The sequence below is a fragment of the Callorhinchus milii genome, unplaced genomic scaffold (assembly GCF_018977255.1).
Source record: "Callorhinchus milii isolate IMCB2004 unplaced genomic scaffold, IMCB_Cmil_1.0 Scaffold12, whole genome shotgun sequence".
Classification (NCBI taxonomy): domain Eukaryota; kingdom Metazoa; phylum Chordata; class Chondrichthyes; order Chimaeriformes; family Callorhinchidae; genus Callorhinchus; species Callorhinchus milii.
Window position 1 is genome coordinate 9,435,335 of NW_024704753.1, and position 27,142 is coordinate 9,462,476.

A 27,142-nucleotide genomic window follows, 5' to 3' on the forward strand; every position below is an offset into this window, starting at 1 on the left:
TACGACCTAAACCACTCAAGGACAGGGCCTTGAAGGTTTAGGTGGGAGGACAAGCGGTGGAGGAGGATAGCGTGGTCGAACGTATCGAATGCTGCCGATAGGTCGAGGAGGACGAGGAGGCAGAGGGAGCCCTGGTCACAGATGGTCAGGATGTCATTGGTGACCTTGACCACGGCAGTTTCTGTGCTATGGGCAGCACGGAAACCTGATTGAAGGGGTTCGAATAGTGAATGGTTGGAGAGGAAAGAGCGCAGCTGGGAGGCGACAACTCGTTCCAGGACCTTGGATAGGAAAGGGAGGTTGGAGATGGGCCGGTAGCTTGATAGCTGCGATGCATCAAGGGAGGGTTTTTTTTTTTGAGGTGGGAGTGATGGTGGCAGTTTTTAAGGGAATGGGAATAGAGCCAGAGGAGAGGGACAGGTTGACGATGTCTGTGATATGTGGGGCAAGGAGGTGGAGCTGGGAGATAAGGAGTGGAGTGGGGATGGGGTCAAGGGAGCAGGTGGTAGGTTTCAGGGAGAGGATGAGTTTGGTGACAGAGGATGGGGAAACGGGTACGAAGGTGTCTAGGGGAGGATGGTAGGAGTCGGAGTATGGGAGGGAAGGGGTGGGTGGTGGGTGGATGTTGGAGGGTAAGTGACCGCGGAGCGGATTCCCTTGATCTTGGATTCAAGGAAATCCAGCATCTCCTCGCAGTGAAGGTTGGAGGAGATGACCTGCGCGGGGTGGCGGGGGGGACGGAGGAGTTGGGATGTGGTAGAGAACAGTAGCCTGGGGTTGTCCTTCGCCTCAAGGATTATCCTGGAGTAGAAGGACGATTTGACCGAGGCTAGAGTGGAGCGGTAGATTTTGAGGAGGTCCAGCCAGATTTGTCGGTGGACCGTTAGGCCAGATTTGATTAAGCTTAAGAAGACTCAACTCAATAAGCACTGTAGTACACAGTGCTTATTGAGTCACCCACAACTATACAGTCAATTCACTTTACAGTCTATTCTGTGAAGCGCTTTGAGACGTCTAGAAGATGTGAAAAGCGTTATATCAAATGCAAGGATTATTATTATTATAGAAACCTTGGTCCTTTTTTTGTTCAACATGCCTCAAGAAACTGATAACTGTGAACATTCCAAGTGTTTTTCAAGTCAGCTTTTTGGTATTTCATAAATATCTGCTGCTCAGAGGTACTTAAGAATCTCAGAGCGTTGAGACTTCAGATACCTACTACACCTCAGCAACCTTCTAGGCAAAACAAGACTTCACCCAAATAGTAGCAATAATGTTAGAAGAAATCTTTCACATGTGTTATTAAGTTCAAGATTAAAGTGCTGGATTGTACCAGACTAAAATCCTTTGTACAACGAAAGCTTATTAATACCTTTCAAATGTTGGCCAAGCCACTGAATTAAAGAGGCTTTAATCACCCACATACATACTCTGGACAGAATCTCAGTGAGCAATCAACTGTGACGGATGTAGTGTCACACAGAGGAGACTACATGAAGAAACTACAGTGTCCTACAGGGCCATACACTATTCTATTCAATTTTATTGTGGCAACTTCAGTTTTTTTTTACTGGTGTTCATGATAAATCATGATTTCCCAAAAGACAAAGTTTTGCAATTTTCTTTATCAAATAGCTTTTGGGGTATTTCGTCAATATCTGCTTTAAAAATTCTTACATATACAGTTGGGTGGGTCCTACCAGTATATTGCTTCTAAGTGAAAGAGGAACTCAAAATTAGTTCCCATATGAATGAAACACAATTCCACTGCTTGAGAGCTGCTGGCACTGTGGAACAATGCTCCAGTACAAGTCATTACCAGCACGAAACAGTAACTTCATGGCTGCAATTCCCACGCTGAAACCAGTCCTTTTGCTACCATTAGCTGAACTGAACTAGAGCAAATTAAATTCTGCAATATGGCTACATGCAATATTTTGAGCATTTGCCCACAAAGTCCTGATGTCTTTTTTCACAAAGAGCAATTAATGCAAATTGCAAATGACACCAAAAGTTACAATACGTTTTCATATTTAGTCTGATGATCATTCGGTTGAACCATGCTTGCACTGGCATGTTTCACACAACTTTATTTTCAAGTCATCTGCTATGAATTATAGAATTGTACATCTCAGAAGGAGGCCATTCATCCCATCGTGTCTGTGCCGGCTCTTTGAAAAGAGCTATCCAAATCAATCTCACTCCCCCGCTATCTCCCCATAGCCCAGCAAACTTGTTCTCCCCAAATAAGGATCAAGGATCAATGAATATATGCCTAAAAAACTGACTTCACGAGAAGTAGAGTTTTTTTTGTTGTTTCTTGGCCAACCAGAAATTGCAATAATGTTCGACTGCATTCCTGCATTCTGTCGATAGCTGCCAATGTAGTCTACCTAAGCAACAACTCACTGGTTAAAATCTTCACATACTAGCCCTGCAGTCTCATAATAAAATTCTCTGCCAAACATTTGGTTTGGTACCAATAGCATTGGCTATCATAGGAAAATACTACAATTTGACTCGTAGCCTTCAATACTGTGGTCGAGGGAAGGGAAGAAGGGAATGCATTTTATTTTTACTCAACAAGCACTGCATTTTTCACACTAATTCATGTTCACAATTCACTAATTCAGTTGAAGAACACTGGGCAAATGACCATTTATGCCACACGTAAATTCCATGGTGCTGCTTTAACAATCACAGAAACCTTCACCCAACAGGTACTCAATTGCCTCCTGATGAAATAGGGAATCCTGATCCATGATACCCACTGTTTAGTGAACCATATACGTACAATCAGTAAATAAAGTGTTCTGCCTCACATATTTTTGTTCTCAGATTTCAAAGAGTGAATCAGAAACTGAACCACTGATCCTTGGTGAGCAGGTATCAACAAGAGAATACAGATCGGACCATAATGCAATGCCTCAGCAAACCCATCTAAAGAAATTCAGATGATCAAATTACTTCAAAATAGTGCATTCAAAGGTTACTCCAGTTGTCAGGCATTTTTCATAAATCTAAGGAACATTGGGAAACAGTTGCAAAAGCAAAGTTAAGTTTATATTTAACAGCAATAATAAAGAGTTAATTTGTAAGCCCCAATTTATTTTATGGAATAACTACCCACATATATTGTGAGCACCACATTTGGCCAACATGCACAAGTTTATCATCAAACCTAAACAAAAAGCCATATAGTGGCTGAAATCACAGACTGTGACACTGAGCAACCAAATGATCCAACATTTGTTCATTATTAACCTAGGGATGGGACTTAGTTACTTTCATAAATATTTTTAGACTTCTTTAACAGCACTTTAATACAAGCGATTGCTCCCCTTGTTCTGAATATATTTAGTTAAACAGACAGTACATCAAAGCAGGCTCATGCAACCGCTCAATGCCCTTTTGTTTATGAACATAAAAGCTCTTTGGAAGAAGTCATCTAACCCAAAAGCATAGAAGCTCTGCAAAGACATCGCAGAAATAAGTATAGTATGAAGAACTAACACAGAAATGATTGTTACATATTGTGTATTAAGCCAATGACTTCAATAAAATGATCAAATCAGAAGCAAATTTCTTAACCCTGTCTCACTCATAGATATCAATTTACATAGATCTCCCATGTTCAATGTTTGACACATCAACTGTACCCCTGTGTACACTTTACGTTAATGATCAGCCTTCATGTATATTTACAAATTTAAATATATATTGTAAACATTGATCAGCAAAAACCTGTCTTGATTTTGTTTAACAAAAGGTTACCTAAGAGGTAGGAGTCCCATTTTGTGAAAGTAAATACCCAGGGCTGACCAGACTATTCTAATAATAATAAATAATAATAATAAAAAATAGTCCCCTTATAACATGGTTTAAAAATATGAGGCTGGTACAGATATTACATATATATTATATATAATAGATGTGCTGCTGCTTTTGTTGCTGCAGCTGAATGTGGACAAGAAGGAAGCCATACTCTTTGGCTCCCGTCAACGTCTCACTCCATCGGATCTGACCTCCTAAACCTCGCCAGCCTTTCCCTCAGACTCACTGAATCAGTGCACAATCTAGGCGTTCGATTCGACCCCCAGTTGTCCTTCCTTCCCCAGATCCATTCCCTGACCAGGACTGCCTTCCTCCCCCTCCACTACATTGCTCTCCTCTGACCGTACCTTACCCCAAATGCAGCCTAAACCCTCGCGCATGCGTTTGTCACCTCCGACCTAGATGACTCAAATACTCCCCATCTCCACTATTTAAAAAATCCAGCTCATTCAGAATTCTGCTGCCCGCATAGTTACCCAGACCAAACTCCGCACTCCCATCTCACCAATTCTGTCCAGTCTCCACTGACTCCCAATCACCGAATGGATCGGTTTCAAGATCTTCACTCGTTTTCAAATCCCTTCACTTCCTGACATCTCCCTACTTCTACGACCTGCTCACTCCCCAATCCACCACCTCTACTTGACTGGTACCAGGCTCCTGCTCGTCCCTCACATCCTCCACTCCACTATTGGAGGTCGCGCATTCAGCCACTAGGCCCCGAAACTCTGAACACTCTCCATCAATCCCTGTGCCTTGCCCGCGCTCTCCCCTTTTTCAAGTCCCACTTGAAAACCTTCCTTTTCGACCGTGCTTATGGTCCCCCTAGGGTCAGAGGCAGTCTCCTCCACTGTTAAGTGCTCCGAGTCCCTGTGTGGAGTGCAGTATATAATTGAAAGTGGTTGTTGTTGCTTTTGGCGCGAGAACTCTCCGGCTTTCCATATGCTGAAAATAATGGTGGTGGCGAGACAGTAACCCAGAGGTTGGCTGTGTTTTGAGTTTGGGGAGTCAGCTAGCTAGCTTTCTCTGCACTTGTGCAAACCAGACACTTGATTTTACTCAGTTATAAAGCAGATTCGAATTTTGTGGACCGCTAATACTATTTAATGGTGGGGTTATGTGGGCTAAATTGAACAATTCCCACTGAGACTAGTGACCTTATCCCAGAGTGGGATCAACCAAGTGCCATTCATGAATTCCTTGAAGCCTCATCCCCAAGAAAATACCATGTCAACCATAGGCAAGTTTCCTTACTCCACACATACGCCTCTGTTTACCTAGCAGTAAGTAGGAACCCGCTGGTTAGTCAATTGGCAGATTGCTTTCCGGGGGTAATATTCCCTTCAACAAAATAATAATTTGGTCACTCAATCCACGACTGTTTGTGGGACATTGCTGTGTGCAATTGGCTGCTGCGTTTCGCCTGCAAAACACACAGTCAACTACACTTCACAGTATATCCTGTGAAGTGCTTTGAGATGTCTCGACGACATGATAAAGCACTATATCAAATGCAAGGATTATTATTATGTCATGGATATAACATCGTGCACGGCATAAGTTAACACATTTTTGACTAATGATAACATTTGAATAAAGCTTTGAAAGCCTTGTTTAGAATGCATTTGATAATATGGTGACTCAGAACCCTCCAGGCAAAACATTTAAATGTTGTTTGAAGCGCTTTAAATTAGATCACAAAGAAAATTCAGATTTCCATTCAACTAGCACCTCCATAACCCTTAATAGGATATGTATTAAAATCAAAGAAAACTGATGTTAAATTCACTCAATTGCAAGTAGAATTAGTATACCACTTCAACCTAACATGATTGTGCAGTTACTCAATAATAGTTCACTTGGGGTCATCAAAATACAATTTATTGGATGCGGGAAAGCAGTTATAGCATAGGTGAGAATCAGAGAATAAAAAAACTAATTGGGTCAAAAGTGCTGAGCTACACTATCATGTTGTAATGAATCAATGCCACCAACTAATAAGCAGGGTGAATGGCGAAGACCCTCAGTGATACCCTAGCAATGGATAAATGAATTATATGTACTAAAAAATAAAAATATTACCAGGATGATTTATCCTAATTGCTGAAAGTGCACAGGTGTAGCATCAGTTTGCTCTAAAAATTAATTGGACGATAATGGTTTTAAATAAAATATTGCACCAAATCTTCACTCTCATGGATTCAAAGCTTCAGGCTTTTGATACATTTTTTGCTTGCTTCTGTTATCTCCTGAGCAAGTACAGATTTTTTTAATAACATTTTCTAAATAATACAAAACAGTGTCTGAATCAATAGAAGACTTCCCAGTTTGCATTAACTAAGGCTACAACAAGACAGTTATTGCTTCATAATTTAGGTGGGATTTATAAAATACACCATAAAAATTACATTTTTCACATCAGGAGAACTTTCCAAAGTGCTTAAATGAATCAATAGGAGCTAGGTCTGCCTGTGCAGATGCAGTCATTTTTTAAAAAAAATAACTTTCAAAACTCAAACAAGGTAACATTGTGTACCACTGCATACAACTTAATTATTTTTTCATGGACAGGTGGATATCTCATGCACATAGAAACATAACACTTTACTTAAAAGAAATCAAACTAACTGTTAATGACAATAACTATATGGATTCCGTTTGCTGGTGTTACTTGCATACTACCTGGAGGAACACACTCTGCTAACCTACTCCCAGAGATTTGGGGCACAGAATGGCAAGATTCAAAACGATGGGGCTAAAACTGCAGAGTTCCCCATATTCAACACTGGCAGGCTTCCTGCTGCTTGGCTGGCTAGGACCACCCTACCTATTGTGACTTCGGCTTTCAGGGTTAACAGGGGCTGAAGGTGAAGAATCCTAGCACCAAGTACTGATCTGCTTCTGTGGACCTGTCTAACTCAGGTAATGTAATACTGACATGGCCACAGATTATGAACTGAATCCATCTTCTATAGGCAGGCATGTCACCATGGAACCAACTCACCCCCAAAGAGATTCTGCATACCTTTTCTTCACCCTCCTCCCTCCAAAATGGAAACTAGACCATTTAATGAGGATTACTAAAGACTAAAGCTGTAATACAATTTGGGGATTCCACTAATTTTCACAAACCACTTAAGCACTGCAAAAATGCAGTAAACACTGGAGCAGGCTGGTAGAGCTGTAAATTCCTGCAATAATATGCAATTTATTAAGCAAAGATACTGGGGGTTTATTTTCCTGATAAACAAAATTACAGTCTATCCTGCAATAATTCTAGATACTACATTAAAAGTTGATGTATGAGTTTCACAACTTTGAAATAAAGGCTTTGTATCACGCGAAGAAGGAAGGTTTCTTCCCTTTCCCCCATGGCTGCATTTTTATATCCCCTCCCCCATGACTGTATTAATGCTTACATTATTAAGTTTCACTTGGAAATATATTTAAATGAACAAATTCTACGTATTTTGCTGCAAAATCTTATTTTTCACAATCATTTCCAAGCTGTATTTATGTTTCAATTTAACCATGACAACACGTTAAAACATTCAGAATGGTTTTCAATTCAACAACTTTTGAAATCAGCATTAGATAATCAAGTTTCCCCCCACACACCCCACCATTTGTTTCCAGCCCTGATAAGTCCTCTGAAATTCTGATAAAATTCATGCTTTAGCAAATTTACAATTGGAATATTAAGCTAAAGGTCTTCCCAATAAAAATTATAAATTGCTAATTGCTAAGAACATTGGCAGGAGATACACAAATCCCTGCAGTGTGGACCACAATCTCACTTAGTGCAGTGTCACATAGATGCAAAATAACCTGAAAAGAACATCTGATGAAATTACAAAATAGAAACTGAAAAGTTTGTGGATAAAAGCTTCTGGACTGCTACTTTCACATGCATTAAATAAATATTGGTAGCTACTATGCATTTTTTGCACTAGTTAAAGAGTACCTCTTAGCCCCCTCCAACATGAAATGCATTTGTTTTGGGACGGTGGGGAAGAACCAACTTATTAACAACTTATCAATTTGATTCAGCACAATAAACTTGTAATATGATGCTATATTTTAATGAGCATGATTATTCTTACAATTTAACCCATATCTGTAAACCAACACACCTTCTTAACATAAAGTTTGCGTACGTGGCAGTTAACAATTTTTTTTATGCTGATTAGAAAGGTTTACAATATTTAACAGCAACTTCCTTTGGCATTAATATGTTTTCATTGTGTGCAATAAAACTGGAGTGGGAATACATTAGGATGTAGATCCTGGACATTTAAGATGACTTTTCTATTCCATTACTTCTAAAAAAAACTTTGAAAACAAACTACAAAAAATGGAAAATATTAGAACATACAAGCTGCCATTTTATAAGGTCATTTCCACGTTTTGTAAGCTCCTATCATGATTGCATTCCTTAAATGTGCTCAATCACACAGAAAATGCAGGCCATACGGATCTAGTCGCCACATTAATTACAAACCTACTCTCTCAGGTAGACAGAAATGACTAAAATGTCCATTAATATACCTATTTAGGTCATTGAAATTATAATGGGGGCATACGTTTATTCTTACCTGTGCATGAGAGAATTATATCTAGTGCATAAGCACAATTCAAATTGTGGTAATACCACAGATAATTACTCTTCATTAACAGAGACTCAACTAAACTGAGGAAACTCAGCAAGTAATAATGGAACAGGCAGAATTGAACTGAGAGAAGTGCCATCTTCCAATATTTGTCCCAGATATAGCTGTACCTTTCAAAAATTCCTTTTCTGTGTAGCCTTCAAATTATAAATTAATTTTGTTAAAATACCATTTAATTACATTTCAAAACCAACAGTTTTGGATTAACTTTAAAATGATCTGAGGAACCAGTGAAAGTCTACATTCATACAGAATATTATTTCCACCAATGGAATCCAACAACAAATTACATTTGTAAAGCAAGTTTCACATCAGGAGGACGTCCCAAGGCACTAGACAGTCAGGGATTTGGATCAGAGCAGGGAGTTGGGATCAGGAGGGGTGGAGGGCAGGGAGGGTTAGGGGTAGGAGGGTGGTCGAAGGCGTGGTCGAACAGGAGACGTAAGATGCGCCTTGAAGGAGGCAAAGAAGGGAGCAAGGCTAAGGGAATGTGGGATAGAGTTCCAAAGGGTGGGGACAGAGAGGCTGAAGGTCTGACCGCTGATGGTGGAGTGGGCCGGGTGTGGGACATGGAGCAGGCCGGAGCCTTCTGAGTGGAGGGAATGGCAAGAGCCCAACTTGAGTTTTTTTGTAAAGGTCAACTAACTTTGCAGTTTGGGTCGTTATGAATTTCAAAAACATAACAAAATCACTAAATGTATGAATGCAATATTAGTCAGATTGGCGTTGACTGTACTTACGCAAACCCTAGCATTAAAATTGACTGAAATTGATGGTTTTTAACTGTATACATTAGTCTAACTGTACACGTTCTTATTTTTGTCAAATGTCAATTACAGTGAACACAAAGTTGAGACAATATTAACTTATTATTATCAATATTTCATACTGCAGGTGTTAAATCTACTTCTATTGACCAAGTGGTGTAGAAGTCACAACTACCTTTCAGCTAACAGAACTATTACAGAGTCAATGGAAACATGAGACGCAAGCTTACCTTGCAGTACAATACAAAATCTCCAGTTTGAAAATGGAAATGTTTTAATCTATATCGCCCAAACTCTCTTGTGCCATTTAGTACTACAGAAATTTACATCTTATTTAAATAGCCAACTTTAAAAATGCTTCTTGAACCAATCAGATTCTCTAACCTAAATTCTCAAGATAAACTATTCATGCTTGATGAACTACTTCACACGAGACATTTAATTTTGTAGTTTGAGAAATTCATCATTTGCGATACGTGCTTGAATCTGTAATTTCCGTGCCTCTCCCCTCAGACAGCTAAGACCCTCATCCTGCATTTGTTACATCTAGGATCAGCTACGCCAACTCCCTTGTCAGCCTTCCCAACTCTTCGCTCCACAAATTGCAGAACATTCAGAACTCTGCAGCTCATGTCCTCCCCCAGAACAGGCTCCGTCACCCACCCTCGACCAGCTCAACATCCCCCAAAGGATAGAGTTCAAAATCCTCATCCTCACCTTCAAAGCCCTCCACGGCCTTACTCCTTCCTACCTCTGTGACCTGGTAACGCCATATGCTCTCTCCGCTCAGCAGGCTCCAGCCGGCTGCAGGTCCCTTGCCCGACCTCATAACAACCCAAACTGCAAAGTTAGTTGACTTTTATACAAAACTCTCAAGTGGGGCTCTTGCCATATCAACTGTCCATTCCCTCCACTCAAAAGGCTCCAGCTTGCTCCACGACATCCGGCCCGCTCCACGTCCCACACCCGGCCCGCTCCATGTCCCACACCCGGCTCGGCCGCTCCACCATTGGCAGTCAGGCCTTCAACCTCTCTGCCCCCAGCCTTTGGAACGCCATGCCAGACCCTTCACCTTGCTCCCTCCGTTGACTCCTTCAAGGCACATCTCAAGACCCTCCTTTTTGACGGCACCGTCGGTCACCCTCCTACCCCTACTCTCCCTGTCTTCCGCCCCTCCTGATCCCAACACCCTGGTTGGGTCCAAATCCCTGACTGTCCAGCGCCTTAGGACGACCTCCCAACGTAAAAGGGACTATAAAAATATAACTTGTTATTTCCACAGCAAAACTTTCAGTCAGAGTATAATGTTCCACCATCAAGGGGTTAAGTCAAAATTTTCAACCACATTTTTGACATCTTCAAGCTAGACTTCTACTCAATGGCCTCTCCATCTCCACCCTCCACAAGCACATCATCCAGAACTCTGCAGCCTGTCTCCTGTCGCTCTGCAGCCGTGGCTCTATGGACCCATTAACCACATCCTTGCCAACTCCACATACTCTGCATCACCAGTGAAACAACTAAGATCCTTTTCGTACATTCAAATGCTCCTATCTGCTTTTTGACCTCCTGGAACCCTTCTCTACCTTTGCTCAACCAATTCTTGTCTGCTTCATGCTCAGCAGACAAACTTTTAGCCATTTTCCCTCCCACCTTCTATTCCCCACCCTCCACCACCTCTCTGCTTTCAAAACTGATCTAAAGTCCCATTTCTTTGACTACACCTTTGGTCACCTGCCTCAGACATTCAGTAAGACTTTCAGGAATACTCTTTGGAATATTCCAAATATTTGGAATAGAATACTCTTTGGAATATTCCAAATATTTGGAATAGACTTTGGAATACTCTCCCTACCAAGTTGAGAGATGCTCATTTATTTACTTTTCTTCTCTTATTCCTACCCTGAATTATGATATTTGTTACTGATAAAACAATTATCTAAATTAATATAATTTCCTCAAGAAACTGGAATAACAATTTCGCAGGGAACATTTTACTGGACCAGGAGTGAAAGGATACAATTTTATTTCACACCATGTTTTCAAATTATTTTATGGCCCAGTATTTAAAGATTATGGTGTAGGTTTTGACATTCTATCCGTTAGCCTATCTTTTCACATAGCGGTATATCAGTATAACAACAACAACTTGCATTTATATAGTGCCCCTCATGCAGGGTAGTGTCCAAGAGCGCTTACTATAAAGCAAATTAAATAATCTGCAAATTATTCATTCATGTCATATTTCAACACAGGCAGGTTTATTGACAGTTTCTAAAGATGGATTTAATAATGATACAATTCAGTACGGCATTCGATATGCCATTGCACTGCACGCAGTAGGACATACATTTGAAGAAACTATTCTGATCCGGCCCACAGAAAATAGCTGACATTGCTGCAATAATACAACACTTGAAAGTATTCAGAGCCTTCAGTTTCTTATCCTGCAATCTGATAAGAATTAAGAATTAGTTCTACAGTTGTAAATCAAGAAGGGGTTATTTCAGCATATTAGTTACTGCAGTAATGTGGAAGACAATTAGTAGTATACAAGTTATTACATTTTGCTACACAATGAAGAACATTTATTTTTTGAAACAATCAGAAAAAAGGACATTTCAGAAATGAAGAAAAAAGAAATAAAAAATTAAATGAACCTCCTAACAGTACTAAATATTTCTATTTTAAAGCGGGGAGTAGGAACAAAAAATGCATTGGCAGAAAAAGCATTTTGGAGAACCGTTCAATGTCCAGTTTTGAGAGTGTTTGGCAATAAATCACTAGATTAATATCTGGGAATGTGGAGCCACATAGATTGGAGTTATGTTGCTTAGAGCAGAGATTAGTTGGTCATTTGATTGAGATATTTAAAATAATGAAAGAAATGTCTTCACACAGAGGGTTGTGAAGATGTAGCATGCCCTGCCCCAGAAAGCTGTAGAGGCAGAATCAATATAGATATTTAAAAGAGAAACATACACATACGTAGGTAAAGGAGATATTAAAAGATATGACGAAAGGTAGGGGTGGGGTATTGGGATTAAAAGGTCTGCCAAGATCTAATATTAATACATTGAAGGAACAAACTTGATGGGGTGAATGGCCTCTTATTGTTTTCCTATTTCTAGTGCCAAGATGTTGCATATCGAGAACAAAACCCCTGCATTTCCTCCCAAAAAGGGCAGTTTTGCTAACATTAACCTAGTGAAAAACACATTTATAATAATAATACTTGCATTTGATTGAGCACCTTATCCTTTATCACCCCCAACCTTTCCCTCAAAATTCTCCTCATCTATCAACCCCCCACTCAAACCTTCCCCACCATCATCTCCACCCTCCTATCTTCCCTCTGCTCCCATTGCCTCCTCATCCTAGGCAACTTCCACCTTCACTTCACACTCTCCTGCTCTACCTCTGCTGACTTATCCTCCCTCAGCCTCTCCCTCCACATCCACTCTACCACCCACATCTGAGGTCAATCCCCTTGACCTGGTGATCACTCGGGGCCTTACTGTCTCGGACCACACCATCATCGACAAAGCGATCTCGGACCATCACTTCATCTCTCTTAACTCCCTCTCCCCATCGCCACCCAACCCATCTCTATCTCCTACCGCACTTAAAAAAAAAATTCCCTCCCCTCTCGGCTGCCTTGGAGTCATCTGGGCTCCCTTCCCACGATGACCTATCCTCCTCGGTCACTCTTCTCCACAGCTCCCTCTCCTCTACTCTCAATTCCCTTGCTCCCCTCCTTTCACAAACCATCTCCTATTCACATAAGTCACCATGGTACACCAGCCACCTCCACTCCCTTAAAGCACAGATGCGTGCCGCTGAACACGTGTGGCTTAAGTTAAACTTAACGGCAGCATCACCAACAACAAGATTACATTTGTATAGCGCCTTTCACGTCAGGAGGATGTCCCAAGGCGCTGGACAGCTTACAGCATTTCAGACCCGAGCTGGGGTCAGTGGGGGAGAAGGGAGGGGAGGGGGAGTGGCCGATGGCATGGTCGAAGAGAAAGGTTTTGAGGCAGGACTTGAAAATGGATGCACAGTCCACTTTACTAAGCCAGTCCGGAACCTTGGCGTCTTGTTTAACCCTCAACTATCCTTTCTACCCCACATCTGTGCCATGACCCACTCTGCCTTCTCCCACTCCACAACATCACCCACACATCCACCGTCTCACTCGCTCCACTATTGGTGGGCGGGCATTCTGCCACTCTGCCCCCACCCTCAAGAACTCCATCCCGCAGTCCCTCCACCTCGCCCCCTCCCTTGCCTCCTTCAAGACCCATCTCATGACCCTCCTCTTCAACAGTGCTTTCGATCACCCTGCTTCCCCCCTCCCCGATCAGATCCGAAACTCTGACTGTTCAGTGCCTTGGAACATCCTCCCGCTGTGAAAGGCACTATACAAATGTAATTTTATTGTTGTTATCAAGTCTTCGAGACGTCTCAAAGCACTTCACAGAATATATTGTGAAATGAATTAACTGTATATTTTATGGGCAAAATGCCTTTCATAAGACCAGAAATATAAATTCCTGATGATTTTTTACAGTCTATCTGCCCTCAACTCGATTCATTTAAAATCCACAAATCCCAAAAATTTATCAAAATGATGCATAAATGATCATTTGGCTTAAATACCAATATGCAAAAGTGCAATGCTTAGGCCTACTTTCATTTTAAAATATAAGCTCAAATCTACATCAGGATTGTTCAGTGTTCACTTAGAGTCTATAACTCTTATCAATTTTTGACATCATAGCACCACATCTCTATACGCGCATTAGTCTCAGTGGTGAATAAAATAACCTATTATTGGTAGCAGCAATAACACACACCAGGTTCCAGGCAAATCTCTAGGAATGATACTCACTAACATCAAAAACCACACTGTTATTACAAGCACAGGTTTGTCTCACCCCATTTGTGTAGCCAATCTACAACATAGGCATACAGAAAAATCTGCATCTACCACCTTCATCCAGGTGGAAGACTGCAACTGAGTTATAATATAATAAATAATAGCATTTGATATAGAGCCTTATCACGTCTTGAAGACATCTAAAAGCACTTCCCAGGATATACTGTTAAGTGGAGTGACGTGTAATTTGTGGTTGACAAGATTCACAGCACTAACATTTATGCAAGTAAATTGTTTAGCTGCCCTAAACTTAGTAAGTGCTCTAGATAGCTATCTAGTGTAAAACTAAGTCATACTGACCCAGAAAGCAACTAGATTGCTCTCTGAGGAATAAAACTGCGACAAATTACCTTAACATCCCCAGGGGAGGGGGAAAACAGGAAGAGTTCTGTTAGCGACTCTTGCTGGAAAGTGCATGGACGTCAACCAAAGCCAAGATCAATCTCAGCACCACTGTCAAATAGCCTGCCAAGACTCACTGTCTTGGTTCAAATATGAAGGATGGCCGCAATGTACTGGATGGCAGCCAGCCTGTGAACCATATGCCGACAGGATTCAGAACATTTAAGTAGATGCTGTATCATCTGGTTAGTAAGAATGATATTCAAAAAAGTTGGGATTTGGGGCGATTTTGAGAACTACAGTATTTCATTGCAGTATTGCATTAATTGTTAAAAACTAAAATAAAATAATATTCAATTTTTAAGGCTAATTCCATTTAACTTAAAAAGTGGACTAAAAGAGCAGTGATCCAACCTGAAGACGTCACTAACAATTAATTACACTCCCCCCAAAACATATTTAATATCACCCACATTCTTACCGATCACTTTAAAAATAACTAGCTGGCTGACACGTCTCGCATTTCATCATTAGTCAAATAATGGCTCATCCTTACCTTGCCCGTTTTGTGATCGAACCAGATGAGAGCATGGTTTCTAGATAGCACTTTGCAGTCGAAAGTTGCATTGTTCTGAGCTGGTCTGCAGCGAGCCACCGACCTGCCAATTTTGACAGGTTCATCCAGGTAGACATGGCGCTCCTGAAAAGGGTGAGAGTTCGGCCGACAGGTGAAGATGGCGAGTGCTGAAGGCATAGGGGACTGGTGAGGAGCTTCGGTCAAAGTGAAGAGAGGAAACTCGCCTCGAACTACTTCCTGATCCAGAGTGACACGTTTTTTTCTCTCAGCGTATGACAAAAAATCCCCCCAAATGACTTTATATATAAATGATATTTACACATAAACACCCACAACAGATTTCTATACAAAACAACGAATCATCTTCCATTCAGCAATACACCTATATCGATAAATCAGCAGCAATTCACGCATCCCTTCTCCTCGCAGATCCCCAGCTTTTGATAATCCACCGATCACTCCATTAGGTCGGCGTTGATACACCGTCATTTAGCTTCAACAACGGCGGAGGGAGAGAAAAGGGGTGCGAGCGAGTGTGTGTGTGGAAGCAATAAATGAAATGAAACTTCTTAGGCCTAGGACACGGGAACAAATCCCCGAGTTGCTTGTCAGAATTCGAGCTGGTTTCCTTCCCACCACCTGACGGGACAAGGTTGTAGTTACGCTCTCTTTTTCGGACACGTTTTTTAATTGCCCGTATTCACACTGCACATCGTGACTTAATGACGGCAGCCCTCGAAAAGAGGGGTGAGTGCAGGAGAGCGAGAGGAGGGTGGGGGAGTTTGTGTAGTGGAGGAGGGGAGGGCCAAGCAGCTCCTCCGAGCGATTCTCTTTCGGAGCTCCTCCTGTCAATGACCAAGACGCAGACAAGAGTTTACAGGCCTCAGGCCTGGCTCAATCCTGACAGGCGATCCGGTTGATGTGAACTTGTGACCTGAAATCAAAACAAATATCCTCTCGGTCAGACAAGAAGCTCAAAGCCGTCGGCCACCAACGGCGAGAAGGAGAAGGTGTTTGTAGAGGGGGGGGGGCTACAGTCGCAGCGGCTTCAGCGCCAACAACTTTATGAAGGCGCACCTTCACTCGCCAGGTCTACCGTCACTGGGCCCCGAAACGGAATCGTAATGTACTGTAAATTATTTCCCCCCCACCCACCCACAGCTGCCTGTAATACGGCCGCTACAGCTCACTTGGACCGCCATAGCTCTTTCCCCGCTGCAACTGCATACAGCCCCCGCCGATTGAAGAAGCAGAGCCGGCGTGTGATTGACATCCGACCCAACCAATCGCTGCCGTGCACAAGTGGGCCCGCCAATCAGCCGCGGCCCCCACACAGCACTGGCCCCTCCCATCCGGGTCTGAGGGGTTGTGGAGTAATTGACGCGAAGTTACAACCAATCGGAGGACAGCGTTGGCGAACGTGGCGCAAGAGGGGCCGGACTCAGATGAGGACATTGATGGACTTGTGTAACTGGGTATCACACCAGAGGGCGGGGGAGAGAAGTTGTATTTGGTGGGAAAGATATCCAAGATACAGTGCTTTGAAAATAAGAACATTCACTTATTTCCATGGCAGCCATTACTAATTCATGTATTTGTCAACTTGCTGTCGGATATTTAATTCATTTTGCCTCTCGTGCGTCAAGTGGTAAACGTCAAAAGAAGCAGTTAGGAGCATGAAAAGCACCTTTTTTGACTGAACCATAAAAGTCTGAGTTTTTTTTAATTGACGTCATCCTTTAACGTACGGGAGGGCTGCGGTTGCGTCTGGACGTCGGGAGGTTTGCGTGACGTCGGTCCGCTGCCCCCACCTCCCCCGTCGCGCGTCCGGTCTGGGCTGTAAAAACTGAAAAAAAGAGAAACAAAGATGGCTCTGCGGGGTCTGGGAGATAACGAGGAGAGCGCACAGGACATCGATGAGCTGCTACACGGTATCATTCCTCTCAAAGATTACGCGTGGAGCCCCGACGAGTCGCCGACTTTGCCCTGGGACCGATTCTCAGCTTGGGTTCACTCTATTTGCGTGGTGGGCTTCGACCTGGAGCTGGGACAGGCTGTGGAAGTGAGTTGATGACTGCGGAGCGGGTCCGTGTTTACAAGAACTTAACCTCTAACATGTTGGGCGCCGGTCTTGTGTCTTGTTCCTGTGTGAGCAGCCTGTTTCGGGGTCTGTCAGAGTTGCTGTGTCTGGGCTGGAGCTGGAGTCGCGTATTGTTATTTTTGTCAACAAAGAAGTCAAGGCCACACAGGGAGGCGTCGCGCAGAACAAACTATCTGTGGCCGACACAAAAGTCTAATTTTCTGTTTAGGCTCATCTGTTTCAGGACTTGAAAGGCGCTATACAAATGTAATTTTGCTGCTGTTGTATCTATCCGCGTTAGCTGTTTACTTCAAAACTTCTCCCACCCCTCCCCCAGGAAAGACTAAATGTATTCAGATAAGAAACCGTTTCAGTTTAAATTTCAGTGATATGGGATTTTGTTTGTATCTGTCAGCTATTCTTAAACGCTGTTTGCGACGTAAATGTTGTTTTATAACCATAATAGAATTTTTCGATGAGGTAACGGAGAGGGTGGCTGAAGGTAGTGCAGTTGATGTAGTTTATATGGATTTTCAAAAGGCATTTGACAAAGTGCCACATGAAAGACTTGTAAGAAAGATAGAAGCCCATTGTATAAAAGGGATAGTGGCAGCGGATCCAGAACTGTCTGGAAGACAGAAAGCAGAAAGTTGTGGTGAACGACTGCTTTTCTGACTGGAGGGAAGTGCACAGTGGCGTTCCCCAGGGATCAGTATTAGGACCACTGCTCTTCATACATAAATGATCTGGACTTGGGTATAGCAAGTACCATTTCCAAGTTTGTGGACGACACAGAGTTAGGTAGGGTGATAAACAGTGAGAAGGATAGGAGCCAACTGCAGGAAGACATAGACAGAATGGTAAAATGGGCAGACACATGGCAGATGAGTTTCAATGTGGAGAAATGCGAGGAGTGCATTTTGGTAGAAAGAATAAGGAGAGGCAATACAGGCTGGTAATACAATCTTAAGGGGGGTGAAAGAACCGAGAGACCTGGGGGTTCAGGTAAATGAATCCTTGAAGGTGGCAGGACAGGTAGATAAAGCTGGAAAAAGGGCATATGGGATACTAGGCTTTATAAATAGGGGCACAGAGTACAAGAGTCGGAGGTTATGATTAATTTATATAAAACACTGGTTAGGTCTCAGTTAGAATACTGCGCCCAGTTCTGGGCACCACACTATAGGAAGGATGTTACGGCATTGGAAAGGGTGCAGAGGAGATTTACAAAGATGGTACCAGGAATGAGGGACCTCGATTATGAGCAAAGGCTAGAGAGGCGAGGATTCTTCTCATTGGAGCAGAGAAGGTTACGAGGAGACCTAATAGAGGTCTTCAAAATCATGAGGGGATTTGATAGGTTAGAAAGGGAAAAACTGTTTCCACTGGTGGCTGTGTCGGTGACTCGAGGTCACAGATTTAAAATAGTCTCTAAAGGAAGCAGAGGGGAGGTGAGAAGACATTTTTTCATGCAACGAGTTGTTCGAATCTGGAACGCATTGCCTGAAAGGGTGGTCAAGGCCGATTCGATAACTACTTTTAAAAACGCGGTATTTGACGAGTATTTGAGGAGGATGGATTTGCAGGATTATGGGGAAAGGTTTGGGGAGTGGGATTGACATTAATTGCTCTATTCAAAGAGCCGGCACAAACTCGATGGGCCGAATGGCCTCTTTTTGTGCTGTACGATTCTATGATTCTATGACATTTGAAAAGGCTTGTAGGCTAATTGATGCCGCAATGGATCGGATTATAGTTCTCCAAAATAGGCAACTTGATAAACTGCTTTTAAAGTAATCCAGTATTGGTCCAGTTTTCGAACTCGGGCTGTTTCAATACCACCAGGTCATAGCTTATCAATTTTTGAAAGTTTGATTTCAACCCTTGTTTATATCCTGTCTTCAGAATCAAAGATCAATGCCTCACTCGGTAAAAATGTCTTGTTTTAGGAAACTACTTAATTTGGGATATCAAAATACTGGTCCTAAAAGAAATTAAGCAAAAAGAAATCAAGTATATAGCTGTCTTTTTTAATTTTTAAAATGCGTTGTACCAAATTGTACTCGCAGTTTAAAATCTTAACAACTTATGAACTGCTTTGTATGCTTTAAAATTAGATTTTCAGTATTAATGAAAATGACCTGCCAGTATAAATCACACAAAGTGTGTTATGTCATTCCACCTGACTGTTCAGAAGACCCTACAACTCTTCTGAAGAAGAGAAATTGCACACAGTTTCCTGTGTATATTGCCAGCTATATGTTCTGTTCAACGCTCAGCTATCCTTCAAACCCCACATTCATGCCGTGACCCTTTCCCCAGCTCCGCAACATTGCCTGCCTCCACCACTGCCTCTCATCGCAGGCTGCCAAGACTCTTATGCACGCTTTCATCACATCCCGGCTTGACTACACCAACTGCCTGCTCACTGGACTTCCCAACTCTTCCATCCACAAGCTGTACATTATTCAGAACTCTGCAGCTCATGTCCTCTCCCGCATCAAGCTCCACGAGCCGATCACCCCCATCCTTGGCCGGCTTCACTGGCTCCCCATCCCTCAGAGAATCGAGTTAAAACCCTGGTTCTCACCTTCAAAGACTTCTATGGTCTTTGACTTCCTAACCCCATAGTAGCCCGTCCGCTCCCTCCGCTCGGCAGGGGCACAGGCCTGCTCCAGGTTCCCCGCACTTTCTGCCCCACCATTGGCAGTCAGGCATTCAGCATCTCTGCCCCCACACTCTGAAACTATCCCGCATTCATTCCCCCTCACCCCTCTCTTGTCTCCTTCATGTCCCTTTCCTACGTGAAGGGTGCTATACAAGTGTAATTTGTTGTGTATTTCAGTGAGAAATGCCTTCTTGCTGGTGTTAATAATAATCTAATAATTAATAATATTGTTAATAATATTAATATTTTACCAATCTGTCAGCTCTGGCTGATCTGTCGGCACTGGCCTGCTCTATGTCCCCTGCCAACCATTAGCACTTGGGCCTTTAGACTTTCTGCCCCCAAACTTCGGAACTCCATCCCAGAGTCCTTTTGCTTCGCCCCCTGCCTTGCTTTCTTCAAGGCCCGTTTCAAGAATTTCCTCTTTGGTTGTGCTTTCGGTCATCCTTCGAAGTCTAATCCTTTGTCCCCTACCTTCTTGATTCCAAACCCCCAATCCCTTGACTGCAATCCCTCGACTGTTCAGCCCTTGACTTGGGAAGACTTCCCGATGTGAAAAGTGCTAAATAAATGCCAGTTGTTTTTGATTTTTTTAAAAATTCAGTTTTCCTACCACTTTGGCTTTATTCTGTTGTATTAATGATTTATGATGGGCACTGGTAGTGATCAGAAATCTAAAGTAAGCGTGGAAAATACCGTTATAGTCAAATTAAGATACTACTTAGATGTCAACAACAAGATTACATTTGTTAGCGCCTTTCACGTCGGGAGGACGTCCCAAGGCGTTGAATACAGTATTTCAGACCCGAGCTGGGGTCTGGTATGGGAAGGGAGGGGAGGGGAAGGGGGGGTGGTCGATGGCATGGTCAAAGAGGAGAGTCTTGAGGTGGGACTTGAAGGAGGATAAGGAGAGGGTGAGGCGGAGTGACTGGGGGGATGGAATTCCAGAGGTTGGGGGTAGAGTAGCTGAAGGCTCTCCTGCCAATGGTGAGGCAGGTTATGTTAATAGTTATGTATACAATGTGAGACTTGTTGACCACATTATTAGCATTTATAAAACATGACCATTTGCTATAAACGTTTCTCTCCAGGAAAGCTGTTTTTAAAATCTGTTTTTGTATTTATAAAGCAAACAATGTTATTAGTAAAGACATTCTGTGCCAATTAGGCCCGTTCCAAGCCATGCTGCTGTTAATATGAACTTCATAAATTGACACACAATCTATTTGGTGTACCCTGTCAACAATTTACAGTCCACATCCCTTTACCAGGGAGATATCTATCCCACCAAAAGAACAAACCTCCACAAGTGGAATGTGAATCCATATCTTCAGCCAGACAATGTTGCTTTCACTCCAATCACATGAGTATTGTTCAAGTAGGAGGTGCAGCCTAATCAGCAACCATAGCTCATCTGTAAGTCAACTTCATGAGGTGTTACTATGCTGTAGCATCAGCCTGTAGTTGTATAACTTATTGCACACTTTTCTAAAGAATTCAAACTGCAAGCACAACATAGTAAAGTGATTTTTTATTATTTGTAAACTTTACACATCTTAAAGTGAGTTTCCTAAACTGCTTTTCCCCACAGATTTTGCAGGTTACACAGTTAATTACTGTGTATTGATTCATTTCTCTTTTGAATTATGAAACAAATTGTTCTCTGGAGATGTTTTAGTTCATATATTTGTAATTGGTATGTTTACTCTTCAGCTGTGAATTTAAATTTGATTTAATTTGTAGTTGACCCAAATTTGAAATGGAAAAGTCTAAATATTGGTGTTTTCTAGTCAAAGTAATAACTTTCACTTCTGAGTACTAGTGTAAAAGCACCTTGGTGTTTTGTTCATATGGATTGATCTGAACATTATGGTATTTGCAGTGTAGCTTCATAACAAACAAAAACTAATTCCCATAGTGCAGCTCTTAATATTAAGGGTATAGATGATGTTACTTAATTTATTTCAAATGCAGCTAAGCAATCTGGCAGAGTTAATAGTGAAGAATAGGAAATTTCCAAGCCTGACAGGAAACTAATTTGATGGATCACCCTACTGTTGGAATGGTTGCTTTAAGAAATCTATTTTCATTGTTTCTTCAGATTCCATTACATGCAAGATTTACATGTTTTGTTTTTATGTAGCATCACAAGCGTTATTTTAAAATACTATGAGGAAATTTAAAAACATTGACTTGTTGACCCATATATTTTGTATTGACTTTTTTTGGAATATCTTGTAGATTAATAATAACATTTCCTTTTTAAAGTATTGGTTTATTTCAAATAGTGAGTAAAACTGCAAATGTGGGTGCTGGGATTATTTTCTGTGAATTTTATTTCTAAAAAGATGCATTTTCTCCTAAAATCATAAATGTCCCTGTTTTAAACAATGTTTACATAATATAAAATTAACAGTTAATATTTAATAGTTCATATGTAGAAAGGTGAATGCCTATTAACATGACCAAGAGAACGGGAAGTTCATAACTGCAAGAGCAAAGCCAAAGTCCCATTTAAACATTGTACCTGAGAAAAGTTGTCTATCCATTCATGTGCAAGAATATTTATACGTGATGATTATAGATTGTAGCATTTTACTACAGGTTTAAGAACCCAATACTGTGCAATTGATCACACAGAAATTTTGTCCAGTGTGCACTATAAATGATTAAATAGACATTTATAAATAACTTTGACGCATTCCCCCAGCCAAAGAACTGAAATAACATTTCAGCGTATATAAATATGTTTCATTGGAAGGAATTGTAAAGCCTGCACCTGTCGACTTTTATGCTAAAATATTTCAGCCTTTACCTTGAAAGTGACCAAATGCATCACACTGTACAGTATTTATTCCTTGTGACAAATGATGCATGATTCTGTATCTGCTACAACAGTGCAACCTGATCTAGGAAATTTAATTTATATGGGAAATACAGTACTTAATCAATTGTAAGAATTGTAACATGTTTACAATGCTAAATGCATTTTATTCAAATACTGTATCAGACAAATTATCTATTTCCTTTATTTTCTTATGTGAAATGGAATAGATTTGATTTATTTTTGTGCTGAATATGAAACATTATTCCACTTTTTTTTAAACCCAGTCTCAGAACATGCCATACTGCACAATTGATTCTATCCGCTTCCCCCTCCTCCATTTCTCGTATCAACTATTAATATAGTGTGAGTTTTTTCCCATACATTATGGGAAATTGTGACTTGTGAATTGATCGGCATGACTAATTCATTGTCAAATTATTTTTGCTTGGGTTCTTTACAATAATAAAATCAAATTATTGTGCATAAGGTGCACCCAAGCATAAAAAACACTATATTTGCTTGCTTTTATCTCAATCCTTTCCATGTCAAGACTACTTCCAGATCTTATCTCTGGGAGAAGACCGTTTTTTCTTTGTGATTCCGTAGGCTAACCAACAACTTCAATGAATGATTGCTGCATGATTAGAATGGCAACAGCAAAAGACATATCTATTTTGTTATTATTTTATTATTTTGTTATGATTGTATATGTTTTTGTAGCAATATTAATATGGCATTCACATAATATTTCTGGTTATTTCCCTCTAGGTGATATATCCTTCTCATGCAAAGCTTTCTGACAAAGAGGTACATAATATTCTGTAAACCAGTGTTTGAAAATATATTTGCAACAGCTATAGTGCAGTTAAAAAGCAAAGCATTTATTTTTCTTGCAGAAAACCAGTATTTGTTACCTGTCCTTCCCAGACTCCAATTCAGGTAATTTTGCTGATAAACATTTTTCTTTTTGGAAGCTTCCAGATTCAATCCCTGGTGTAGGCTGAGTTAACTGGAGTATGGAAGTACTTTCAATGTTTTCAATAACAGAAACGGCTTTTGCATACCTGATTAGTATACATAAAATACTGTTCAGTGGTGTCTCCTGGAAAATACGTATGTGTGGGCATTAAATTAGGACAAAATTCAATTCAGCAATGAAGCTGTATTCCGTTAGAGTTTGAACCTTGAGAAGAGGAGAAAACACATCTCTGGTTTAACAGATACTTGCTGAATGGCCTGTTTTTCCAATAAAAGAATAACAAATCATTTCAGATCAAACTTGTGCAAAATGTAGCCCTAAATTAAATGAATCAGATTAAACAGGTTACTTAAATTCAAATTGAATATGAATTACAAGTAGTTCCCCTACAGGAGGTATAGCTCAGGAAGTTTAGGGTTGATTGCCATCTGTGTTAAAATATATTCCTCTCTGCATGAATTGGACCATACGTTCACAGCGTCATTCGCATGTCATTCTGAATCTAAATCAAGAGGTCGATTGTTGTTTTTTTGTCCGCCAGGTGTCAGACAAACATAAAAACCCATCACCATGCTTAAGACTCTCCAAGCCAAATAAATGATTGAGAGTGCCACATATGCATGATGTCCACATGTCTGGTTCACATTCTCTTCCCAGATGGATGCACTCTGCTTATGCAATCCCAGAGAATTTTGCAGTTCTTTTGAAAGCAATTCAGAATTGGCAAAGGGTTATGGACCCAAAACGTTGAGTCACTTTGCTTTCTCCATAGATGCTGCCTGACCTGCTGATTGTTCCCACCCACTTTTGTTTTTGTTTCATGTAATTTTCAATTTTATTTAATTTGTTTTTGTTTCAGATTTCCAGAATCTGCAGTATTTTGCGTTTTGAAAATTACATGTATTCTGCTCTTGTTAACATCTTTAATATAGAATTCTTAATCTTCAGGGAAAGTTTCCTACTATTATTTGAGAATTTGTGACTCGACTACAGTTTATAAATATTCAGATTAAAACAATCAAAATGTTTTAGCTAAGTATATATTTTAAGGGAAAAGCATTAGGTATCATTGCTGGTATAAAATAAATTGCATTGTGTTGAAATAGTTTCTGGCAACTTATAAAAAGCTTAATTATGTTTCCATTGAAGTGTTTTGCCATTTTTGTCTGAACATACTTGTGATTTTTACAGTTTAAGGATTTGCTCAAATGTGCATGAAGAAATATTATAAATAGAGCCAGTCACAGCTTGTACATTACAATAAGTTGTAATAGTTTAACAATCAGCTATGATAGTTTGCACATGCTTTCTTTATTGTAAATGTCCAATAGAATTTGTATTATTTGAGTTAATACTGAAGTATTATTGAACTGAAGTGCAATAACTAAATCGAAATAATGTATTTTCACACCAGAGAAAACTTAAGGAAATTGGATTCAAAACAATCATAAATGCAGTTTAAAGTGATTAGTAGTAATCTGTGTTTTTAAAATGATGTCCAAACTACCACTGATTAGTTAACAATAACACATTGCACCTCTATAGTAAATTTCATGTGGGAAAACCTTTCAAAGTGCTTCACAGAGATATATCCGAGGAGGCATTTGAAAATAAGAATGAGGACTTTTAAGGAAATGCTCTAGGGAATATGGAGCCCGGTGAGAATGGGGGTAATGAGAGTGCAGATCCTGATGTGGGAAAGGTTATGGCCTGTAGAGTTCTGGATAATCTAGATTGTGTGAAAGATTGAGCTATGAAAGCTGTCAAGGAGATCATTCAAGAAATCAAGTCTGGATGTCGCTCTCAAATACCATCAAAGAAGCAAGACTGCACAGTGATGAAATGACTGGAACCAATATAGTGTCCCCAAAATTGATGTGCTCATCTTGATGTTGTCATATACAATACATAAAAAATATCCATTTGCTGATGCATGCCCTCCCCCCACCCATTCAAAAAGTGTGAATTCACATTAGGAAATGGATATGTGAAGCCAAGAAGTAAACATAACTCTATAGTCATAAATTAGACAGCATTGCTTAATTTTACATCCCTTCCTTTGTAGTAGTCTGGACTATTTCCTGTTTTTACATGATCAACAGCAGAATTTGTATTTGATTCAATTCTCTTCTCATTTGTCATCAATAGGTTGCCTTGGAGACACACAGTTTTGTTTCAGAATCCGTCAGTCAGCTGGCAGAAAGACCTCCCTTGACTTCTTGTTGGACCAATATGATCGAGATGCTCCTATTTACTTGAAGGTTACAATTGATTCTGAATTTATGCTATATTCATTTGGTTTGGTTTTGTTGCTGGATAAATGTTGGTGATGACAATATGTCTTGGATTACAATTCTAAAATGTTCATTTAGCAGAGTTCGCTCATCTGTCAGCTGAAATAGCACACAGAGTTTGAAATCATGATGCAATAAAATGTACAGTTACACCAGGGCACTAGTGTGGAATACAGAGCTGCAGCTGAAATCAAGTACTGAGGCACTATGAAGTGAGGCTGCTTCTTGAGACCGACTTGACGAAGTGATCAAGTTATGAATGCTTTAATAAAAACAAAAATTTCCTCACATGTGCATTAGATGGAGTATGCTTGGGCCAGTGCAGGGAGTCAAATGCCTAATTACATGGCTTTGAAAGAGCATCTTGAGTGCTGATTCTGAGACGGACGGTTCGACACCCTTAATTTGTATCTCTATGATATGGCTCACTCCCCTCTCACAGAGTGTACTGAGTGGCCTCTAATCAAAAGCTCATCGCTAAGCGTTTCTTGCTAATTGAGTTTGTTTCACAAAACAAGTTGTACCAGATAGGTTGTTAATCGATGCAAACTGGGAAGCTTCAGTCAATCAGAAGTTTATTTTTAAATACCTCTGTGACCTAGGGTGAACCTGTTTGTGTTACTCCCTCTTATATTGAAAATTAACAGAGAGCTCGAATGAGACAAGGTTAAGAAAATTCAACGGTATTTTTATTATGGTTCGTTCAGAATCCCAAACTACTCGGAAGTAGTTCTCAAGTGATTTCAACAAATAACAATGAATTACACAACCGTGAATTACACAAATACCTTGCAGTTTCTACTCAGACTCACTGAACCTGTGCGCAACTTGGGCGCCAGGTTCGATCCCCAGCTTTTCTTTCTACCCCACATTAATTCCCTGACCAGGACCACTTTTTTCCACCTCTGTCACATTGCCCGCCTCCGTCCCTTCTCACAACCAAAACATCCAAAATCCTCATCCACGCCTTCGTCACTTCCTGGCTGGACTATTCCAATACCCTCCTCGCTGGTCTCCTCAGCTCCACCATACACAAAATTCAACTAATTAAAAACTCCGCGTCCTGGATCCTCACCCACACAAAACTCCACACCCACATCACACCAATCCTTTCCAGGCTCAACTGGCTCCCAATTACTGAACGTATCAATTTCAAGATCCT

General features: G+C 40.9%; 2 protein-coding genes across 13 annotated transcripts in view; one reads left to right on the forward strand and one right to left on the reverse strand.

The window, feature by feature from the left end:
• slmapa (sarcolemma associated protein a) overlaps window positions 1–16,253 on the reverse strand; it is a 119,512-nt gene extending 103,259 nt beyond the window's left edge. For 3 of the 9 annotated variants that reach the window (XM_007910787.2, XM_007910790.2, XM_007910785.2), the window contains exon 1: window positions 15,112–16,252. In XM_007910787.2, coding sequence (XP_007908978.1) covers window positions 15,112–15,309 — 198 coding nt within the window. In that variant the 5' untranslated portion in view covers window positions 15,310–16,252. Of the gene's footprint in view, window positions 1–15,111 lie in introns of all 9 variants that reach the window. The other 6 variants (XM_042339528.1, XM_007910789.2, XM_007910788.2 and 3 more) reach the window with 3 other exon arrangements.
• Window positions 16,254–16,590: 337 nt separating this feature from the next.
• Window positions 16,591–27,142, forward strand: part of dennd6aa (DENN/MADD domain containing 6Aa) — a 36,351-nt gene continuing 25,799 nt past the window's right edge. The window contains exons 1-4 of one of the 4 annotated variants that reach the window (XM_042339610.1): window positions 16,591–17,194; window positions 23,476–23,514; window positions 23,604–23,646; window positions 25,835–25,947. In XM_042339610.1, the coding sequence (XP_042195544.1) occupies window positions 17,000–17,194; window positions 23,476–23,514; window positions 23,604–23,646; window positions 25,835–25,947 (390 nt within the window). In that variant the 5' untranslated portion in view covers window positions 16,591–16,999. The remainder of the gene's footprint in view (window positions 17,195–23,475; window positions 23,515–23,603; window positions 23,647–25,834; window positions 25,948–27,142) is intronic. The other 3 variants (XM_007910798.2, XM_007910797.2, XM_007910799.2) reach the window with 3 other exon arrangements.